This window comes from Thamnophis elegans, chromosome 8 (genome assembly GCF_009769535.1).
Source record: "Thamnophis elegans isolate rThaEle1 chromosome 8, rThaEle1.pri, whole genome shotgun sequence".
NCBI classification, from domain to species: Eukaryota; Metazoa; Chordata; class Lepidosauria; order Squamata; family Colubridae; genus Thamnophis; species Thamnophis elegans.
Window position 1 is genome coordinate 31641744 of NC_045548.1, and position 19223 is coordinate 31660966.

The following is a 19223-nucleotide window of genomic DNA, read 5'->3' on the forward strand; positions in this document are numbered from 1 at the left end:
TTATTATTTGTGTGATTTACTGGATTTTTCAATCATGGTAGACTAAAATGTAGCAAACACAAAGGCACAAGCATCAAAATACTTTAGAAATTAAACTTAACCTTTAAGCACATACTGCTATACATGGGCTACTGCTATCATTTAAATGGCAGGAAAATCCTGTTTATACAGAAATGTCTCTCAAATGGCCACTTTCAGACAGATGGTTCTGCATTTTGGTTCTAACTATTAAGATAATTCTGTTTCCTGCAAATAAATTTAAAATACTGAAAACATGTTGATATTCATATGTTATACTTACATTTTGCATCATTATAAATTTGTTTTCTGAAACTAATCCCATGTTAATGTCTTTTCATATTTAAGTTTTGCAGGTTTCTTGCTATTATGTTTCCCCCACATCTTTAGACAGGTGTTAAACACACTGTTTGCTTCCTCATTTATCACACTAATGAAGGGGCTAATTGTTCATTTAAAACTTGGACTCAAGGATGATCTTTATGGCGCAAAATTATCTTTCCCCAATCCAGGCTATTCATTATCATTTGTCACTGTCATTTCAGCCCTTCACTGAATTTGTCATTTGGATGTTGCTTCTATCAAAATCAGTCTGAATGGATACTTCAGGTAATCTTTCATATGGAATAAATTTTTCACATGTTTAAAGCAATTTAGATCAAACATCAACCATGCAAGATAAAGTATGTCAATAGAACTTGTTGAAGATATCTTATTTTTGGATAAACCTTGTTGACTCAAGTAATTCCACTGAAAAGGTAAGAATTCTCCAGATATCCAAAGACTATAAGTTATTTGTTTCCAACTTAGAATCTTCCAGAACTTTGGGACTAAACACACAAAGGAAACTAAATCTAACTATGATTATTTATATAGTCTGCTATTTTTTAATAAAATAACTGTATCTAATAAAATGTTATCTGAGAAACAGGACATGATGAATTCTCTATTACACAACAAGACGTTTCTTCTTAGACAACTGAGGATAGCAGATATTAAGATCTGAATATTTTAGCTAAATGCTTTACAATGTGTGGAAATAACCCTCTGCTTACCGCATGGAATAGGCTCGGTGCACCGACGACGTCGCTGGTGACTGACTCTAATTCGTAAGTATGGGGGGTGGAATGTCTGCAGCTCAGAAAGTGCATGTTGAAGAGCTTAGGCAATTAGGCAGGAAAAAATATTTAAGCACCCAAGACCAAAAAATTACCAAGCCTCTCTCTAAATCAGAGGCTGTAAAATTGCTTACCTACGTTTGGGCTAACTGTCCATCTTATCCGGAACATGGTTCCTTAAAAGCCGACACATGGAGGAAAATTGGCACAGTCCTCCACCAGGTTCCGAGGGCTCCACAGATGTTCTTTGTCTGTGGAAAATTGCCTATACATTGATTCAGACACATGCTGAATCCCCTCTTCAGCCGTTGTTGAATCCACCTCCTTATCAAACGTCTGTTATGTTAACAACTCCTGCTCCAGACTTACGGGTTTGTCAACCCACGGCTCCTGAGGGTCTTTCCCAACCCGCGTGCTGTCAGACTACTGCTGACAGCCCCTCTGTCCAAGCCCAACAGCCAGGAATTATTAGAGGAGCTTATCAAAAAGCAATAAAAGAAGGAGGTTTAGACGCCTCCGATTTGCAGGATACTGAGTTGTTTCCAGTCACATACCAAATACACAAGCAGGTATTTTTTTTGACTGGGAACCCGTGCTTCTGGTAATGATTAAATAATTAAAAACTGTGGTAAAGGATTATGGAATTACTAGTCAGTACTCCAGGGGACTTCTTAATTCTCTAGCGGGTGCCTATCAACTGCTACCGCAGGATTGGAAAGATTTGGCTCGGATGTTGCTTAATGGAACCCAGTATGTGGTGTTTGAGTCCGAGTACAAAAGGGAATGCTTAATAGCCCTACCATGTGTCAGGCTTTTGTGGATTTTGCATTACAACCTTTCCATAAATCTCATCCTTCTTTTTTGGTTTACCATTATATGGATGACATTTTGGTTGCGGCTCCTGGCCCAAAGGGTACAGTACAACTTGTGCTATCGGAGCTTGTTACATTATTGGCCACGTTTGTCTTCAAGTAGCCCCAGACAAAATTCAGACCCATGAACCATTTTCCTACTTAGGCCATAAGGTTTTGGCCTCATACTCATCTCCGGTAATACCCTCCATCAAAATACCCTCGCCTTTGACTTTGGTTGCCTTGCAGCAAATTTTAGGCACCATAAATTTTGTAAGAGCCTTTTTGGCTCTTACCACCTCGCAATTAGCCCCATTATTTATGGCATTAAAGGGACCTTTAGGCCCCCCTTCTATTGTAATTCTTACTCCAGCTCAGGAGCAAGTGTTTAGTTTAATAAATGAGGCAATGACCACACGTTGGGTGGATCGAGCTCTACCAGACCACCCACTCTCATTGGCAATCTTTGCTACTCCTCCATTACCCACTGGGGCGCTTATACAATGCCATGACAAAAAAGTTTACATTGTAGAATGGTTACACCTCCCTCATACCCCACGTAAGTCCATCAGTTCCCAGCCTCATTTAATGGCTCTTTTAATAAATAAGGCTCGCTTTCGAGCTAAATGCCTTATTGGTTTTGATCTTGCTGGTTTGCATGTCCCCATTTCTCTTACTGTTTGGGAACCCCTCTTGGCCACATCTGATGTCTTACAACTTTCCTTGGCCAATTGGTCGGGTTTCGTGTTTTGTCATTTACCTTCTGATCCTCGTTTTCAACTTTTCCTCAACGTTCCCCTTTCCCTGTCTACTTCCTTGGTAACCTCCCCTCTTTCGGATACGTTGACGCTTTTTGTGGATGGGGGAAAAACATATGGTTCTTGTGTGTGGCAACAGGATGGATCCTGGCACACAAAAATCACCCCGCCTCAATCCTCTGCTCAACGTGCTGAACTTGCCGCTACGATTTTGGCTTTTCAGACTTTTTCCCATTTACCCTTTAATTTGATTTTGGATAACCTTTGTGTATCGTGTTCTTATTTCTTTGCCTAATTCCTATGTTTCTCCTTCTTTGGACGACTCTCTCCTAAGCGTTTTTCTTACCCGTCAACTCCTTTTGCAATGTCGTGTTTGTCCCTTCTTCCCTGCTCATATTTGTAGCCACTTGCCTTTTCCGGGCATGCTTCAAGAGGGCAATGCCCGGGCGGATGGAGCTGCTTCTGCAGCCTCCTCCATTTTAGTCCTTTCCCCGATTACTCCATGGGAAAGTCATGCATATTTTCATCAGAATAAAAAAGCTCTTATGAAACAATTTTCCCTTTCAGTTCAGGAGGCTTCAGCCATTATTCAACAATGTCCTACCTGTAGCCTTCAAGCACATGCAGTTCCCCAAGGTGTCAACCCTCGGGGGACGCAAAGTTGTCAATTGTGGCAAATGGATGTGACTCAATATTTGCCATTTGCCCCTTGGAAATATTTACATGTTTCCATTGACACCCATTCAGGCTTTATTATGGCCACCCCCCAGCGGGGTGAGGCCACCAAACATGTTATTAATCATTGTATTCTGACTTTCTGTATTTTGGGTAACCCAACAGAGTTGAAAACTGATAATGGCCTAGCTTATACTAGTTCCGCCTTTGCGGCGTTTTGCCATCGCTAGTCCATTATCCATAAATTTGGTATTCCTTATAATTCCACTGGTCAAGCCATTGTGGAACGAGCTAATCAAACTTTGAAAACAGCTCTTGCTACACACTCAAAGAATAAAGGGGAAAATAACCCCAGCTTACCTGGAATACAAAATGTTTTAAATCTTACTCTTTACACTCTCAACTTTCTTAATGTTACCGGCACCCCGGGTCTCATGGCCGCCAGCAGGCATTTTTCTGCTTCTCCTGCAGACTCTCCACATCCACAAGTGTACTACCGACGTCTGCCGGATCCATCCTGGAAAGGTCCTGCCTCCCTCATTACTTGGGGCCGCAGTTGAAGACCATGGTGAAATTATCTGGACACCTGCTCACTGTGTTCAGCCTTACATGGTGCCTGCTGATGTTCCCTCGGTGTAGTACACATGACTTGGGGGCATGGGGTCCCAATTCTTATTTACAGGACTTGAAGAAGGTTTCACACCTTTTTAATTTAACTAATTGTTGGATTTGCTTACATATCCCAACTGATAGCAAAGGTAGCATGGTGTTACACGCTATTCCCTTTAATGAAACAGGATGGAAACAAGCTACCTGGTCTAGAACGCAAAGTTTGATCGACATCACATATGCTGTAGCCACCCATGTGCAGGAACCTGTTCATTACTGTTTTTTCTAGCACAGGCCGATGGACAAATGCAACATATCTTGGCACCTACACTAATTGTGAGACTCTAATTCCGTGGAATGGATTGGCTACTTGTTGTAATGCCATTAATACAACAGCGCCAGATAGAATCAATAAATACTGGGCTTGCAGTCAAATGCAGGCCATGGTACAGTTTGCCAACTCCTCGAAAAAGGAACTTATGACATACCTAATATGTGGCTCATATGTGGTAGAAGGGCTTACCGACAGACTCCACGAAATGGCAAGGCATATGTACATTGGGATTGTTGGTCCCGGGTATATATGCTATGAAAGAATTACCTAGTGGAAGAATTTGAAATAAACGAGGCACCTTCTCCGAATCCCCCCTGACGTTGGGAGGATCATCCTGGACTCAATTTTTGTTTGGTTGTTATGTTTAATGAAACTATTACTGCTCTAAAATTAGTTAATCAGGAACTGGGGGAAATACTTCTGCCACAGTGGAAAAAATGGAATCCTTGGTACATAACAACCCCCTGCATAGTGATGGCTCTGGTACCATCGAATTATGGGGGGCTCTGTGGTCATGGCTACTTGATGGCTCCTGGCTGAGATCACTGATTCCTGTGATAATAACCATCATTGTATTGCTGGTGTTACTTTGTTGTTGTATTCAATGCCTCCCATCCCTGCTACAAACGTGCAAAACCCTCCTTCCCTCTAATAGGGCGGACGCTCTGGCCATGGAAACCGAGGTCCGTCTAAACTTAGAGGAGGTCTCCGTTGATAATATAAAAAAGGAGGAGATGTGGGAATAATTGCAGAGAATTGCTCCCACAAGATGTGCCATAGTGCACACGAAACAATGAAAGCGCATGGGATGTGGAAAACAGGATAAATGACTCATAAAAGTAACTGGCCATAGGCAGCCCTGGCCCTAAGTGATAACATTGTATGCTAATGAGTGTAATGATAATAAAAGGGAGTTTCGGACTCTGTTCTGAGCTCTCATCCCGAGACATCTTTTCTGCGTGTCTTATTCCTCATGAGAGACCACCACAACAATGTACTTGGCAACTTATTTCTAGATCAAAGTGCCATTACAGCTATACAATCTTTCAGTGAATACTGATTTTGGCTACATTCCCTTGTCTAACATGAGCTCACACGTTGATCGTGGAGAGGACTTGAAAATGTGAATTGTTATTTTTCTGGATACTAAGATCATATGCAACTCAGATCTGAATAAGATAGTCAGAGACATTCCATCTACCCTTGTTTCCAATAGAAAACAGTTACACACTATTGGGCCATACCATATAACATATAAATTATTACTAGCAAGTATTGCCAATCTTATATGAGCTTTCCCTGTGCACCATTTATCCTCTGAACATAAATTCAAGGAATTCCAGAAGGTGCTTTGCTGGAATGCAATATTTCTTATGAATGGAAGAAAATATATAAAAGATGCATTTAGGCTACCTTGCAATATATTGAATAGATGAATATTTTTACAAGAAGCCCAAACTAATTGAAGTTGTAAGACACCAACATTGTCAGCAGTAAAAATGTTCTTATACTACCCTTCTTCTTCTTCACATTCCTAACATAAATATCCACCCAGGAAATTGTCTATGGAGATTCTCAGTCATCCAGGTCATGATTGTCCCAAAGATGCTTTTTCAAAAGGCAACTGGACTCTTGAAAAAGCACCTTTGGGACACCCAGGAAAAGCAAAATGAAGGAACAAGAAATAAAAATAGATCCTAAGGATGGAAGTGAATAATCTTGTGGAGGGGTTCTCCCTTCCATTACATAATAAGGCACATGGTGGGGAAGGACAGCTAATGCAATAATCTCATTTGACTTCAACATCGAAGCCCTAAGGAAAAGCAATAGTTTTTCTACCCACAAGCAGACAATATCTCTGGCATTATGAAAAGCTTATAATCTGGTTTCTCTGACATCTGACTGCAGGGCTTGCTGTTTGAAAAAAACAACCTTTGCCTAAATTGGACTTCTGGGCTTCCTCAGCAGTCATTCTTAAATGAAATGAAAGTTACAAGGACATAGTCCCACAACCTCCATCTTCTCATGATAATTTTATTAAACTACTTCTAGTCTACTGCTGTTCAGATTTTTTTTAAAAATACTAAGATCCCTGTCCCAAGTTTAACCTTCTGTATAAAGGAAAAAAGGAAGAAGAGTTTAAGGGAAGATGAGAATGAAGCTTGTAAGATTAAAGAAAAGAAAATAATAATATATTTATTATACAGAGAAAAAAATGGTAAATATAAAATTGTATCAAAATAACTTTAAAGTAAATTTTAAAACAAAAAAGAGAAACATCTAATAGAAATAAGTTCAATATATAAGTGACAGAGAAATAAAACATGTCGAAAGAAGATAAATAATGCAACGTATAGAATTTAAAATATTTAGTTTTGATTCCATTTTTATAAGCATGAATTAGTTTCTTGCTTAAATTAGTATCAAAACCTACTGTCATATTTAACCGAAAGGAAGATCACAAAGGAAGAGCAGAGAGAAAGAGAAGAGATGGGGGGAGCAGAACTTGTAAAAATATACAGAGGGATACCTCAGCGGAAATTTAAACCTGCTGTTCCATGTATAGTAATTAACTGCATGTAACAATAGGTTTCTTTTACACTGAAAAAAAACACCCCCATACTAATGTGGCCACATTCATATCTCTCCTTCCAGCAGAACAACAAAAGAGATAGGAGGGAGAGACAGGAACAGCAAAGAAAGTTTAGAAGTTAACAAGTTAAATGAACATGATCAGATATGAGCTACAACTTCTATTATTGCCTACCTTGTGGAAGTAGGGGTAGTAAGATACAATTATTTCTTCATTCTTATTGCACCCACCAATAGTCACCCAGTGAGTGTTTCTAAGTCCCTCCATGGTGGGAGCAATACCAAAGATCACCTCGAAGCTTGTTGTAAAGAATACGCTCCATATCTGGTGGACAAAGTCACTTAAATTCACTTTACTTTGGACTCCAGATCTAAAGCAGAATCAACAGAGGTGGTGGGGTCTATGTCTTGCAAGATGACCTGGGAAGAGTTTGAAGAAGGAAATAGGATCCTCTCACCTGCCAGTCTGGCCACTTGTGTATTAGATATATACCCTTTCTGCCTTATTAAGACTGTGTGGAAGGGGATTTATGATTAGGGTTGTTAGTTAACTCCTTCTTGAAAGAGACTCTTAAAGAGTTGGTAATATGACCCCCTATTCAAAGAACTATCACTCAACCCAACTAAGCTGAACACTTTTCATCCAGTTCAAAAATTCCTCTTTGGGAAGGATAGTGACAGTATGGTTGCATGGCAATGTTAGAGGGCCATGGATGATTATCTAGATTTCTTTTGGTCTATTGGATTTAGGTCAGGATTTGGAACTAAGATAGAATTGATTGTGGTCATGGATGACCTCTAGTAGGAGCAGGATGGACGTAGTGCATCCTTGACGTCTTAGAGGTATTTGATATTATGGATCATGGTATCATGCCAAGCCAGCTTGAAGAAATGGGGATGGGCAGCACTACATTGTCCCCCTCCCCTTTCTTCCATGATCAGTTCCCGTTGTCGTTGATAGGGATGAAAATATCCAGCATATGGTTCCTACTTTGTGAGGTGTCTCAGGCTTGGTCTTCTCCCCTCCTATTTAGTATCTATTGAGTGATGTTGCATGTATTTTTTTTTGGATGTTTTTATTGTTTTTAATTGTCTTAACTGTTTTATAGTCTTAGAGCTGTAAGCCACCCAGAGTCATTTGGATGAGATGGGTGGTTATAGAAATAGAATAAATAAATAAATAAGAATCAGATGTGCTAAATAGATCTCTAAACATATCTAATGCCCATTCTTTTATTTGCAGAAGTTTTTTTTCCTCTTAGTTCCAGTGAATATACTGGAACCTGAGTTTTCCTGCTCCTAAACCAGAACCTTAACCAATTTTGCCCATATTTACTGTTATTAAATTAATTTCACAATTTTGGATTAAATAGCAGTGACAACCCCCTAAATTGATAAATATATATTTATATATTTATAAATACAGTTGCAATAAAAAGTATGTGAACCCCTTGGGATTACGTGGAGTTTTGCATGAATTGGTCATAAAATGTGCTCTGAACTTCATCTCAGTCACAACAATAGAAAAACACAGTCTGCTGAAAATAATACTACACAAACATTAGATGTTGCCATGGTTAAATTGCACATAACATGTAAACATTCACAGTGCAGGGAGGAAAAAGTATGTGAACTGTTGGACTTAATAACTAGTTGACCCTCCTTTGGCAGCAATAACCTCAACCAAACGTTTCCTGTAGTTGCAGATCAGACCTACAGAACGATCTGGAGTAACTTTGGACCACTCCACTTCACAAAACTGTTTCAGTGTAGCAATATTCTTGGGATGTCTGGTGTGAATCGCTCTCTTAAGGTCATGCCACAGCATTTCAATCGGATTGAGGTCAGGACTCTGACTGGGCCACTCCAGAGGGCGTATTCTGTGCTGTTGAAGCCATTTTTGTGTTGACTTACTTGTATGCTTTGGGTCATTGTCCTGTTGCATCACCCATCCTCTGCGGAGCTTCAGTTGGCGGACAGATGGTTGTACATTTTCCTGCAAAATGTCTTGATAAACTCTGGAATTCATTTTCCCATCAATGACAACAATCCGTCCAGGCCCTGAGGCAGCAAAGCAGCCCCAAACCATGATGCTCCCTCAGCCATGTTTTACAGTGGAGATGAGGTTTTGATGTTGGTGTGCTGTGCCTTTTTTCCCCACACATAGTGTTGTGTGTTTTTCCCAAACAACTCAATTTTGGTTCATCTGTCCACAGTATATTTTGCCAGTAGTGCTGTGGAACATCCAGGTGCTCTTTTGCAAACTTCAATCGTGCTGCAATATTTTTTTGGGACAGCAATGGCTTCCTCTGTGGTGTCCTCCCATGTACTCCATTCTTGTTTAATGTTTTCCTTATTGTAGATGTGTCAACAAAATGTTAGCATGTGCCAGAGATTTCTGTAGGTCGTTAGCTGACCCTCTTTACCTCATGAAGCATTCTGAGCTGTGCTCTTGCAGTCATTTTTACAGGACGACCACACCTAGGGAGAGTAGCAACAGGGCTAAACTTTCTCCATTTGTAGACAGTCTGTCTTACCATGGACACATGAACATCAAGGCTTTTGGAGATACTTTTGTAATCCTTTCCAGCTTCATGAAGTCAACAATTCTTGATCGTAGGTCTTCTGAGAGCTCTTTTCTGCGAGGCATGGTTCACATCAGACAGTGCTTCTTGAAACCAGTCAACCCAAAACAGGTGTGTGTTTTAAAGGGCAGGACAGCTGTCAGCAACACATCCAATATCATCACACTGATTGGAGTCAAGGTTGGCTCATTCCTGGCTCCAATTACCTCTTGGAGAAGTCATTAGGCTAGGGGCTCACATACTTTTTCCTCCCTGCACTGTGAATGTTTACATGTTATGTGCAATTAAACCATGGCAACATCTAATGTTTGTGTAGTATTATTTTCAGCAGACTGTGTTTTTCTATTGTTGTGACTTAGATGTAGTTCAGAGCACATTTTATGACCAATTCATGCAAAACTCCACGTAATCCCTGGAGTTCACATACTTTCTTGCAACTGTAAAAAAGTAAGCATAAATAAATGCATTAGTTCATAAACTATTTTTGTAGTCTCTTTAAGAGCAACCTATATGTAACAGGGAGTTCAATGGCATATTTTTCAAGCTAAAGTAAACTAAATTCTTTTTGAGAAAGTATTATAATTGAGAATACTTAAAGGAACCTTGGAACTCAAACTGTAAGTATATTTCATATTCTGGCTGACAATACAATATATTATGTGCTGAGTACTTCTGTACATCTCTTGGTGTAACCATTACCATTTTTTATGCAATGACTTTAGATGTCTTCCATTTTTCTTGGAATAGTTATTGTATTTTCAGTGATTTCTCCTCTTTATTGATACATATTTTATTTCTAGAATATAGTTTAGTATTTTTTCTTACTAAATTCAACTTTGTTAAAACGCCAGACTTTAAAAAAAAAAAATACAGACTCCCTAAGTGTCAAACTAGATGCCTTTTTTCTCTGTGTGGAAGAAATTTGCAGATATTTGTAACTTAATTAAGAAAGTTCTTAATACCAGTAATATTTATTTTACCTGTACGTTGATCTTCAATGCAGGTTTGCAGATATGTGAAGACAATTAGACCTGATACTCCAAACGCCAGTACAGATATATATATAGTTTTAGATTCATGGCCCTACTTTTGAACAATTTCAGAAGAGGGCATAATTCACTTTTCAGAGATTCTGCATATTTTTCCTTCTCTGGTTTTTCTAGAAAAATATGATCTGGAAAGATACAATAAAAATGATTTTCTATTATTTTCCATTTCTCCTACAACTTTTATGCACAGATAATTATATTTAGTCACTTTCTGTAATCAACCTTAGAATTTAAAATACCTCTATGATCCCTAGGTCAAGATTCACAAGTGGGCAGGTGTTCTCATATTTATAGCAGTGTTAGGAAGCTTAGCTTAAGGAACGTAAGGTCAAAGAAAACTGAGTCAAAATACTCTACAATCAGGGGTCCCCCAAACTTGGCAACTTTAAGACATGTGGACTTCAACTCCCAGAATTCCACGTCTTAAAGTTGGCAAGTTTGAAGACCTCTGCTCTATATACTAATGAGTGATTGCTTAGATTTATGAACCACAGAAGTATATTAATCTATAGTGCTCCAACACTTTCTATTGCTTGCTCAGGCATGCTTGGGTGATATATAAAACTAAGGCAGATTTTTTAAAAATTGAATTATTTATCTTCATTTTTTAAATGTACCAAACAACAGCTTTGCACCCAACCACTTGCCATTTTGTAGAATAGGTATTTCAAAGGAAAGGAAATTTGTTCCACTTCAATCACGTTAATTTGCAGTACACAAATGTTTTTTCTCATACTTCCAATATCAACATACAGCCTGGAGGTAAGATAAAATGTTCAGTAACTTCACATAGATCTATGTTAGTATTTTAATGAAATCATTGTGACAATATTTATCAGATATATTGAAGGTAGGAAACAGGAACAAAGAGCTGTCATCTGAATCAGCAGGAAACATATTCAGAAGGGCATAAATAGAAAAGTGAGGAAAAGTGAGGCAAAAAACTTTAATCAAAGCTCTTCCATGAGTAAGGTATCAGATTTTCAGATTGATAAAGAGGGACAACCTTGGACCGGGGTGGGGGATGGGGTGGTGGCTTGATTAAAAATTTTATACGGAGCAACAAAAATTTAATATAATGCAAAAATAGTATTGTAATTTTTTTATTTCAACATACTACAATTTACAAATATAATTGTAACTCTTGCCAAACATCAAAATTTTGATCAAGTAACCATGAGGATGCTGCAACGGTCAACTAAGTGTGAAATGGTCGCTAAGTTTGAAAAATGGTCATCAGTCACTTTTTTCAATGCCATTGTAACTTTGGTCACTATACCATCTTCCTTGCCACAGTTCTTAAGTGAATACTTCAGCTGATAAGTTAGTAACATAAGTGACTCTGGTTTCCCCATTTGACTTTGTCAAAAGGCAATGAAAATGACCCCAGGACAACTGAAACCATCATAAATACGAATCTGTTGCCAAACTCAAACATCAAATTTTGATCGCGTGACCATGAGGATGCTGCAATGGTCGCTAAGTGTGAAAATAGTCACTAAGGGTGAAAAATGGTCATCAGTCACTTTTTCAATGCCATTGTAACTTTGGTCACTATACCACCTTTCTTGCCACAGTTCTTAAGTGAATAACTGCAGCTGGTATTTTGTATTTTGGATAGAATCTTTTTTTAAATAGTCTAAGACAATTTAAAAGAAGAATCTACACAGAATAATTGAAGTAAAACATATCAAAGTATTGTGCATAGAATTTTTAAAAATGTTTCACTTCAATTTTTTTTTTTTTTTTTTTTCAGCCCCACCGAAGCACTTCAATTTATTTTGGATAGAATCTTTTTTAAATAGTCTAAGACAATTTAAAAAAGAATCCACACAGAATAAAACTTTTAAAAGACTTCCGGGGGGGAGGAGCCTGTCGCCGAAGGTGCTCAACGGGGCCCCCTCTCAGAGTTATGGTCTGTATATCTAATTTAAGATCAATAGATATCACCCTTTCTGGCAGAAAGGGGCAGGCAGAAGCTCAGGTGCTAGGATTTATTCGTAGTTCACAGCCCCCCTTCTTTTTTTTTGGGCTGCGAACGGAGAAGAGATCCAGCGTAACTGAGCTCTTATCTCCAGCCAGTTCCTCGCAGCTGCCTTTTTGCAGCCCTAGACGACGATCCCCCCCCTCAGGACAATGATAAATTGCTTAAAACAACTTAAGGCTAACACGAGCGGGTCTTACTCCTGTGATGTTTTTTTTTTATATAACTATCTAAACACCAGCCTTGTTTTTCCTTTGAAACTTCTTTGTTCAACCGGGTTTCAAAATGGCGTTTTTACTGTGTTGGTGATTGATGACGTAATTACCTGGCTTTATCTCCCCGGAGATTGCTACTCATTAACAAGCAAGTCTACAAATAATTTATTGAGAACTGACCAAGTGAAGACACTGCTTATCCGTTTATTCTCAGCTTTTATCTATAATGCCTCCCAGGTCTAAGCAGGCAAAAAAATCCCCCCCGCATGTGCTTAAAGAACTTGTAGTAAATCGCTGCCTTTGCCTCCTACACCCCTACTGGAGATTCCTTGACACAGGAGCTTTTTTTAAAATACTTCAATGACTTTAAACAAGAAATCAAAGAAATTTGTGCTGGATTTATGTGATAAAATACAGACTAAAATTGCCCAAATAAAGGTGGATATGTTCGAAGTTACGTCTACTTTGACAGATTATATCGAAGAAATGGAGACCAAACTGGAAACTTTGGAGAAGGCTAATTCTAATTTGACTTCCAACATCCAAGCATTAAACAAGAGATTAGAGATACTCACACACAACTTATAATGATAAATTATAACAGCAATAAGAGTCAGAGACTGCCGAAAAGAAAGGAGAGAACTTGAAACAGACGTGCGGTGGGAGGTCCGGGATCCAATTTTGAGTTGGGAATATTCGAAAAATCTATCGCCAGAATTCGTGTGTAGCAGAACAACGACAGCTTCCAAGAGACATATTATATACTTTTTCACAGAGAATCCAGAAATGCGATCATCCAAAGTTTTACAATAACAGGCTCCGAATCGATGGCCATGATTTGTTTGTCTTTAAAGAGATCCCGCTCCAGATGCTGCAAGCAAGGAGAGGCTATACTTTTTTAACCCAAGAACTTAGAATCGTCAAATACAGTATAAAATGGGAAGCTCCAGCTGGAATCACAGTTACACTCGAAAATCAAAGATTTCGTATTAATTCTGTCTCGGAAGCCCGGGACTTTTATTATAAAACTCTGAAGGCGGGGCTTCTTGACTCACTCGGAAATGCGGAAGGACAAGGTGAAGGAGAGACAAGCAGCAATTCACTTGGTTACAAGAAGGAGGGAGTTGTTCTCCCCCTACTGGAGAGGCAGAGAGTGGAAACTGAGGATTTAGTCATATTTATAAAGCAGCGGGACACGTGGTTATAAGGCAGAGGGTTGCCTTTTCTTTCCGGAAGGGCAGAAGAGTAAGAATATAGATCCAGCGATGTCCTTTAAAATACTTTCTACTCTTGGACTGATTAAAATTTTAGGATTTCTGTTGGTATGAAATGGTAAGTTGTGTACTGATGAGGCATGGGAAAGAAGCATTGCTTATGTTGGACAGATATTATACGGGACTTTTATAAGACTTATTTGAATCTCAATCCAAACTGCGCATGAATTGTTTTCTGTGAGGAAAGCGGGGACTAAGATTTATTTGAATTGCGGTTTGGGATGAATGGAGTCGGGAGGAGTGGGGCAGAAGGGAAGGTGGAGCGGGATATCGATGAAGGGATCTTGGGATTGAATGAAGTGGTATGGATTTTGGGCACACATTTTACGGATTTATATACTTGAAGTATAACATAAAAAGCTCAGGATTTTAAAGTGAAGAGCGAGATCCTAATTTTATGGAATTTGGGCTTGGGAGGAATGGAGAGGAGAAACGAAGGGTAGGAAGATGAGTAGCGAAAGTATGATTAGACTGCTCTGTATTTGAAGATAAATTGATTTTTGTATAAACTAATATTTGAATATAAGGTTAAGAAAGGCTATCTGGAGAGTCTACAGGAAGATGGGGGTAAATATCAAAGAAGTAAGGGACGAGGACAAAATATAAATGGAATGATTTATATTGTTTAAATTTTAAGAATGATGGGAGGCTGAGCATAATGCAAAAGATTTTTAAATTTTTTTTATTTACTTTTTCGTTTTTTTTCTTTTTCGGAGTGTTCTTTTATTTATTTTTTTATTATTTTTAATAAGATATTTTAGAAGGTGAATGGTATTGAACTGTGCCGGGTGTGGGACCTGGGAAGTCGGAGGGGATTAGGGAGGGGGGTTCTTTGGGGGTGGGTGGGTGGGTGGAGATATAGTTTCAATACATAGAATAAGAAGAATACACTTGTATACTGTTGATCCTTATCTTTTCTTTTTATTTTTCTCTTTTTTCTTTTTTTTTTTTTTTTTTTTTCTTTTAGCGAAATTTTTAGTAACTGAATAGATTAAGGAAGAGAAATGCACCATAGTGAGAAGTAGAGGAAAGGAAGAGGGAGAAGTAAGGAGGGAGGAAGAGGGGAATGTAAGGAGGATGAGAGGGGAAGGAGGGTGAGGAAGGCGAGAAAAGATAGGAGGGGAAAGGGAAGTAAGAGGGGTGATCGTTGGAGGGAGAAAGGAAGTTGGAGGGGGAGAAGAAGGGGTGTATGAAAGTGATAGTGGGTTTATGATGAGTTGTGTTTAGGTTGGGGTTTTTCTTTCTTATTATATATTATTATTGCAAATATTCAGTATAAGTGAATGTACAAAATTGAAAATGAAAATGAATAAAACATTTAAACTCAAAAGAATAAAACTTTTAAAGAATCCTATGCACAATAAATAAAATATTATTTTAAAATACATTAAAAATAAAAGAAAAAAAACCAGTTCATTTACCAGCAGGCACAAGTGAGCACTCCAAGTCAATCCAGAATGATATAGATGTTAATACAAAGAACTGAGCAAATTAAAATGGTGAAATTAGTCAGGGAAATTTTTCAAAGAAACTTTGCCACCATTTTTTCCACACGAGCCGACCTCCAACCTTCGTGCCCCTCCCCTCCGGAAAATCCAGGAAGTAACACCGCAGCTTCTCTAGCCAAGCATTTCCTGGAGCTCTATGGTACTTGGTCATTTTTTCTTATAAAGATGGTAAAAGGGGCGGGGGGGTGTCCGTTTTGTTGCTTTAACGTTTTAATATCTTCAATGAAAGTACTGAGACAGAGAGAGAGGTTAGTTAGACAGAGTGTCTTTTGTCTGCCCGGTTAGGATTTCTTAAGCAAATCCACTGGGCTTTCAACATGAAGCCAGAAAATCGGGACTTTTTAAAACGCCCCGGGACACGGGACAAATTGTTATAAAGCGTGACTGTCCTGCTGAAATCGGGACGTCAGGTCACCTTATCCATGAGTCAATAATTATTCAACCCTCTAGCTCCTTCTTTCTCCAACAGTGAATTCTTATGGAAAAGTGAATTCTTTTTAATATTTTCTATTTTATTTTGGTCTGTAAAACAGTAGTATAAAACTCTACATGAGGGTTTGTTCAATCTTTTCTCCCAGAAACTTTCCTATCCTCTTTCTTTTTTTTAATAGGAAAACACACCTACAGACACTGGCACAGCCCACTTTTTAGGATCCAATATGAGCACTGGTACCCATGTTTACTCATAGCACAATAAGAGATGTTTTGTGCACTCTGTGGAGCTCTCCATCTACATTACACCAAAAGATAGTTACTGGAAAATATCAGAAGCTGGTTAGCCATTTAGCACTCATATCAAGTTTAAAAAATCATTTTAAAATCATTTTCATTGTTTGTACAAATACACACAAAACTAAAAGACCTACTATATCACAATGACACGAACAAATCTGGTCCAGGTGTATCTCAGAGACCTCTTGTTTTGAAACCAGCCTTCAAAGTCTGCCAATTTCAGCAATATTTTTTTTTATAAAGCAAGATACTATGTAAGCAAACTAGGCATGTAAAACTTATTGCACTTATTTTACATTTTACAAATCCAATCAAAGTCAGATTCCTTTTTTTTCTCAAAGATTCTTTATTACATTTTCATTTTCCTTTATACAATCACTTAAATACTGTGCAGTTAAAAAAAAAAGAAACAATAAACAACTCATAACACTTCTATCCTACATACACCCTTCCTTCTACCCCTCCAACTTTCATTTCCCCCTTCCAACAATCCCCTCTTCTACTTCCCTTCCCCCTCAGCCATTCCTTTCTCCCCTTCCCACCATCTCACCCTCCTTACATTCCCTTCTCACTCCCTCTTAATTCCCCCCTCTTCTTTCCCTCTACACCTCGCTTCGGTGTATTTCTAGTATTCATTGGTCTATTGTTTTGTACTAAAACAAAAGAAAAATAAAAGGAAAAGAACGAAGAAAAGAAAAAAAAAGCAAAAAAAAGCAACAGTATCCAAGTGCATTCATTGTTCTGAAAATTGAGTCTATATTTCCACCCTCCCCCCCCACCCACCCCCTGAACCCCCCTACCTGACCCCCTTCCGACTTCCCAGGTCCCATTCCCGGCATCGTTCTTTATCAAGCAAAGTCTGGAGTATATTGAAACCAAATAGATTAGAAGTTACAAAATAAAAAAAAAAATAAAAAAAAATAAAGAACAAAAAAGAAAAGAATAATAAAAGGAAAAAAAGGGGGGGGAACCCCCCCCAAGAAAGAGAAGTCAATATACTCTCTAACATTAACCTCAGCTTCTCATTATTTTTAAAATCTTAAACAATATCTTTACCTGCTTCCGCATATAAATTCAGAGTCCTAACAATGAAAATTCCATCCTCATCTACTTTAGTCATGTCATTATGTTATTTTCACACATACCATTTAGTTGAAAGTAGTATCTTAAAAAAAACCTCCAGTACCTGATTTTTTGCCTGTGTCCTGTCTACCAGCTAGATTAAATAATCACTTTTCCCATTGGCTCAATGTTTAGTTTTTCAAGGACTTATTTATGGAGCTCTCTGATTGCATATGTAAGGTGTGCTGAAAAAGCAAATAACAGAATTTGCACTGCAAGGGTAATAAGATAGACTACTAAACCAAACCCTTTTGGAGACAGGATGATGAACAAATATACTACCCGAGGAAGCTAATAAAAATTATTCATTCTGAGCTATACTTTTATATGTAAATCTAAAAAAACTCCTATCAAAAGCTATACAGTGTACAATATATATTAATCTATTTGCCAATTTCACAGACACCAATTAAGGCAAACCTTAAAAGACAGATTCTTACCAGTGGGTTTAAGTAAAATATACTCAATCCGAAAGCATGCTAAAAATTAACCTTACTTGCAACTCAGAGCATCAGAAGAAAATTATTAATTTAAATTCCTTTCTTCTGCCACTCAAAACACTGCAGGATGTTATAGCTGACAAAAATGCAATGTGAAAATGATCTGTAGACTGCAAGAAAAACTAAGACTACAACGTGTTTGCAATCCTAGCACATTATAATTCAGTTGACTATACTACAGAGGGAATATTAAACTGCTTAGTCCCTTCTGGAAGCAAAGTATAATAGTAATTATATTTAAAGAACTTTCTGGTAGATTAAGTTAAAAATAACAAAAATATAAGAGAATATTTGAAAATAATCATTTCAAAGTATTTTATATTTTGTTTGACATCCTGATAGAGAAATCTCTATTGAAACAGGCCTGTGAACAAGTTATAACATTATTGAGAATCAATTGGTTAGGACTACATGAGACAAATACAATCTACAAAAATATCAGCTTTACATCATTTTACTTTTGCACTTTATTAAACAATGTATTATCAGGCCTGTCAACTCAATAGAGTTTCCAATTGTTCATTCACACTTTCCCAGAGCCTTGAGGTAATATGGCTGAAATTTCACAATGATGAGATTCCCCCCCCCCCAGTTTTATTTTAAAATTAAGGATGGGAACGGAATCCTTCTGGGTATCAAACCAGTTTCAATCTCACCATTAAAAATTTCAACTCCCAAAATTTTATCCAAAACAGCCAGTATGAGCTAGTGGTTAAGATACCAAGATAGAAACCAGGAGACAGTGAATTCTGGTCCTGCCTTAGGTATGAGAGCTGGCTGGGTGGCTGGGCCAGTCACTCTCTCTCAGCGCATCCCACCTGACAGGGTTGTTTTTGTGGGGAAAATAGGATGCAAAAATATTAGGTATGTTTGCTACCTTGAGATGTTTATAAAAATAAAAGTAAGAAAAAAATAAGTGATTTGGGAAGTCTGGGAGTTTAGAAGGATGGAGATCAAAAGAGTTTGCCGCTTGGAAGCTTCTGAATACAATTTTCACTATTAAACACTTTCTAAATAATTTTTAAAAGACAGGGAAAAATTATATTCTGTCTTTTCTAGTAGGAATCAGGGTCATCCATCAAGAGATGGATCCTGAGGCCCTGCAGAAGCCAGATTAAAGAGTTGCAATTGCTGACATTTTACTTATGTCCTGCTACTGATGTAAACAATAAGTATCACTTAAATTTTAAAAAAATCAAATTAGAAATTGGTCAATAAATTAAGCATCAGTAAAGTGACACAGAAAAAAATGACATGATAATTATCTGCTGCACATGAACCATATTACATATAAGAAAT

General features: G+C 38.0%; 1 protein-coding gene across 1 annotated transcript in view; it reads right to left on the minus strand.

The window, feature by feature from the left end:
- CHST9 (carbohydrate sulfotransferase 9) overlaps nucleotides 1-19223 on the minus strand; it is a 62596-nt gene that overhangs the window by 34660 nt on the left and 8713 nt on the right. Inside the window, 1 exon segment of the mRNA XM_032222915.1 lies at nucleotides 10521-10623. Coding sequence (XP_032078806.1) covers nucleotides 10521-10623 — 103 coding nt within the window.